Source organism: Cyprinodon variegatus, unplaced genomic scaffold (assembly GCF_000732505.1).
Source record: "Cyprinodon variegatus isolate N-32 unplaced genomic scaffold, C_variegatus-1.0 Scaffold187, whole genome shotgun sequence".
Classification (NCBI taxonomy): Eukaryota; Metazoa; Chordata; class Actinopteri; order Cyprinodontiformes; family Cyprinodontidae; genus Cyprinodon; species Cyprinodon variegatus.
The window spans coordinates 427,792-431,692 of record NW_015150640.1 but is presented as its reverse complement, the minus strand read 5'-3'; the positions used below and the strand labels follow the sequence as shown (position 1 = coordinate 431,692).

The following is a 3,901-nucleotide window of genomic DNA, read 5'->3' as shown; positions in this document are numbered from 1 at the left end:
AAAAAAAAAAAAGAAGATGCTGACCAGTGCACCATCCAACCCCTGCAGAGACACTTTCAGTTGCAAGGCTTATTCTTAAACAAACATCATCGAGACTGTTAATAAATCAAACTAAAACGCCCATCTCCAACACGCTCTCCAACAGCTCGCACGACAGGTGGAGGTACACCTGTACAGGCTTGAACATGACAGGTGAAATAAGCGCAGTCATACCATGGGAAAATATGCGCTTTAGTCACCTTAACGCCTGGCAGTTAAACGAATGGGAAAACTTACCCATGAAAACAGACGCATTTATGGTTATTCCTAATCAAAGATGCTTAAAATGTGCCGGTGTGGTTTAAAACGGTCGGAGAGGCGCTCCAGGACGCAATTAATCCTTAAAAATCCCCCAAAACTGAACAAATTTGCAAAAATAGTGTGAACATCTCTCAAAATAATAAGAGTGGGTATTTAGAAGAAAATAGTGTCAACATGGTAGTTGAGTAGGCTCGGAGTGGAGAGTCAGGACTACTTACTTGTCATGCTCCTGTGACATCTTGGTCGGTCGAACTGGACTTTCGAGTTGGTTCTGAAAATCCGACCCGTCTTCTTTAGGCTGGAAAACTCCTTCGCTACCGCTGGATGAGGGCCGCAGCAACAAACAAGGTGTCCCCTACTAAGAGAACGGGTTTTGTCGGCTTTTCTCGCTTTTTTACCTGTGATAAGGCTTTGGATTGGATTACAGGTGCACAGGTGGGCGGGGCCTCGTTGTCAATTACCCTGACAGCTGCGTCGATTGGCTGAAGTGGTGGCCTATACCTGGAGCTGTTGGAGACTGGAAGTAAACCAGTTGAACAATATTCTGAAGGAAAACAACAAACGAAACAAAAAAAAAAAAAAAACTGTGATTTGTATTATTGAGCTGTTTTAATGTTGGAGGGAATTACTGAAAGTAATTTAGTGTTATAAACTTTTGTTTTGTTTTTATTTTCAATTTCTCTAATAACTTTTTAATGCATTTTATAGGTCTGTATCACTGCATTTTGATCATTCTTGTTCAATCTATGCTTAATTATTATTTTTCATTGTTTAGATGCACATCTGTTTAATGACACCGTTATTATTGCCTTAATACTAAAGGATACCCAAAGTGATTTATCTTTTTTCTATAGTCAGCTTTTTCAGATCATATATGAAATAAAGAAATGTATCATTAAAGCTAAGATTTATGCATTAAAGGAAACTGAGCAACCCAAACCAATTTTGTCTTATGTAAAAAAATTTTTTTTTTTACATAGATTGACCACCTTTTTCCCCTTTCCAAATAGCTAATAGCTACACCCACAACTGATTACATGATTACTTTAATCAGTTAATATATTGAGAGACTTTTTAGAATATTAGCATAACTCAGTAAACAAAAAAAAAGAAAATATTTAAACTAAAAAAAAAAGATTAATTGGAAAATAAACAAACAAAAAACCCAAATATATTCAATGCATAAGAATGTTACTGAAGGATTTCTTAGTAGAGCAAATTCAAAGATAAAGAAGGTTTTTATTTATTAATTGTTATCCTAAAGGAGAAAACATTGAAAAGGCATTCCTAACAAAAATATTTGTTATTCCACCAGGGAGTCACAGAATAAGTCAAAAACATCTTAAAATCTGCAAACATAATCTCACCAGTGAGAAAGAGTGACTGAGCAAAAGTTTCCTTCGTGGAATAATTATCAAGGCCAAAACCACTGCAGAGGGCACAAAAATGATAATAAAGACTCATATCACATTTACAAAAAAGTAAGTTCATGATTGAAAACTTCGGGAAAAATATTACATGAACCAATGAGACAGGGGGGAACTCCAGTTACTGCTTTTTATTGTCGTGCTGTGTTGATATCTGATTTATCTTATGATTCTTTTATGCCTTTGCATCATTCAGAGAGCCAGAAAATCTCTAAATATACATAAAAAAACAGCAACTACAAGGTACAATTCTGAATAATGTAAAAGTCAAACATGAACTGATTAAACTAAACGTCTGACTAAATGAATGACTTCACTACACTGGATGTATAAAAGCAAGTCTATAATAACCTGGGTCAGACTTTAAGAGAGAGGAGCCAGGAGACTAAAAGCGAAATGGTTTTGAATAAAATGGTTTCTGCTTTTTAGATTGGATTCAAGTAGTTGCCTAAATCCCAGCTTCTGAGAAACAATGATGTCAGAGCGTGACCTTTGACCAAACCTTTGGCCCCAAGCAAGTCAGACAGAAAAACTGAAAGCTTTCAGGGCCGCTCCACACCTTCTTTTCTTTTTCCGGTCTATTTAAATAACATTTCTTGTATAATTGGTTCTCTGGTTGAGCCCCTCCTGCTTCAACCTTCAACCAGGCTTGACTAGTTTACATATTGATCTTTCCACAAATTTTATTAATGAACTGCTGTGCATATACCTCAAAAATATCGGCGATATTGTTGTTAACCAGGCTAAACACTGTTCAGTGAGCCGTTTCTTTGTCCAGTAGACAACACAATGATGGAAACACCTCCTTGGCTTCACAAAACAACAATATTCATTTAACTCAGGGTTTTTGTTAATGAAATCCTATGTAATTTTTTTTGTCACATTTTATTGGATAAATAAACAATAAAAATCAATCATCTATATTCTAAAACGATTCAGTCCTTATGGCCCCACAAAACAAGACAATTACTCTGCATCATTTTGAAATATTTTCTCACAATGTAGTTGATTTAAAATTATATTCTGTCTTTCCACATTAAAGATGTTGACCTTTGTACAATTTGCTAATGTCAATGTCTTATATTTTTTTCTTTCTTAATTTTAGTAATTCTGCTTGAGTTTTTATTTAATTTTCATCAAAAAGTTAATTGATAAAACCTATGATAAAATATTTCAGGCCTCAATATGAAGCATGTTTGACTGAATAAGGCTGCAGCTGAAAGATAAATCTTGCACTAAAAGTTCTCTTGCATTGAGGCACCAAAATGAGATCTAGATCAATCATCTAAAATCAGTCTTTGGAAATAGAGCAACATGTAGAACATGCTCAGAAAGGACTAAAGAACCGAATCACTAAAGTTCACCTCAGTTAAATAAATTTTCCATACAATCAGTTTGAGAAGTTCCTCTTTAATGTTATGGGACAGTTTTCCCTCCTGTTTAAGCTCGCTTTGCCCTAACCCTAACCCAAAAAGTTGTTTATATTCTCCTGGGGGGAACAAGCTCTCTTTCGTCACCACATATGTAGGCAAATTAGTCCTGAAGGGTTCAGAAAAACTAAAGAGAAACGGTGATATTGCATGCAAACAATCCAGGGGATGGAGGCCCCTCAGGGAACGGTTGGCTGTCTGCAACGTCCTGCAGCGTGTGGCTGAATGTGGAAGTCTGGCATATGACTTTTAGATGATTATCTATGTTTCCATCTTTCTGCTTATTTTAAGCCGACTTAAGAGAATTAAGACCCACAATGTTGCTGTGATCCAATTGTAATACAAACTCGAATGAGATGAAATGAAACAGTAAATGATAACAAACAGCTTTGTTGAAGGCTTAAAAGATCCTATCAGCTTTATTCAAAGTTTCTTTCCACACAGGCAAAAACTGACAGGGAGCCCCCACCCTCCCCCCACCAAACCAACATACAGGCACCACCTCCTCCTCCTGGATCCTGCTTCTCTGTTGATCTATCCCGGTGCAGGGACACCTGCTTCTATTGGATCTTGTTTGTGTTTGCACTGAGGACATGGGATAATGCAGTCAGGGAGGGATGTATAGATAAATGTTTGTGTGGGAGAGAAACGGGAGGTTGGGAAAACGCGGCAGTGCTGCTGATACTGACAAAGTGGGGGAACAAACAATATGAGGCGGTTCATGGATCAAAGCTTAGGAATCTG

The 3,901-nt window shown here is 36.9% G+C and overlaps 1 protein-coding gene across 2 annotated transcripts in view; it reads right to left on the bottom strand.

The window, feature by feature from the left end:
• Positions 1–691, bottom strand: part of grhl1 (grainyhead like transcription factor 1) — a 17,735-nt gene extending 17,044 nt beyond the window's left edge. The window contains exon 1 of one of the 2 annotated variants that reach the window (XM_015379233.1): positions 519–691. In XM_015379233.1, the coding sequence (XP_015234719.1) occupies positions 519–538 (20 nt within the window). In that variant the 5' untranslated portion in view covers positions 539–691. The other variant, XM_015379234.1, reaches the window with a different exon arrangement.
• Positions 692–3,901: the final 3,210 nt, after the last annotated feature.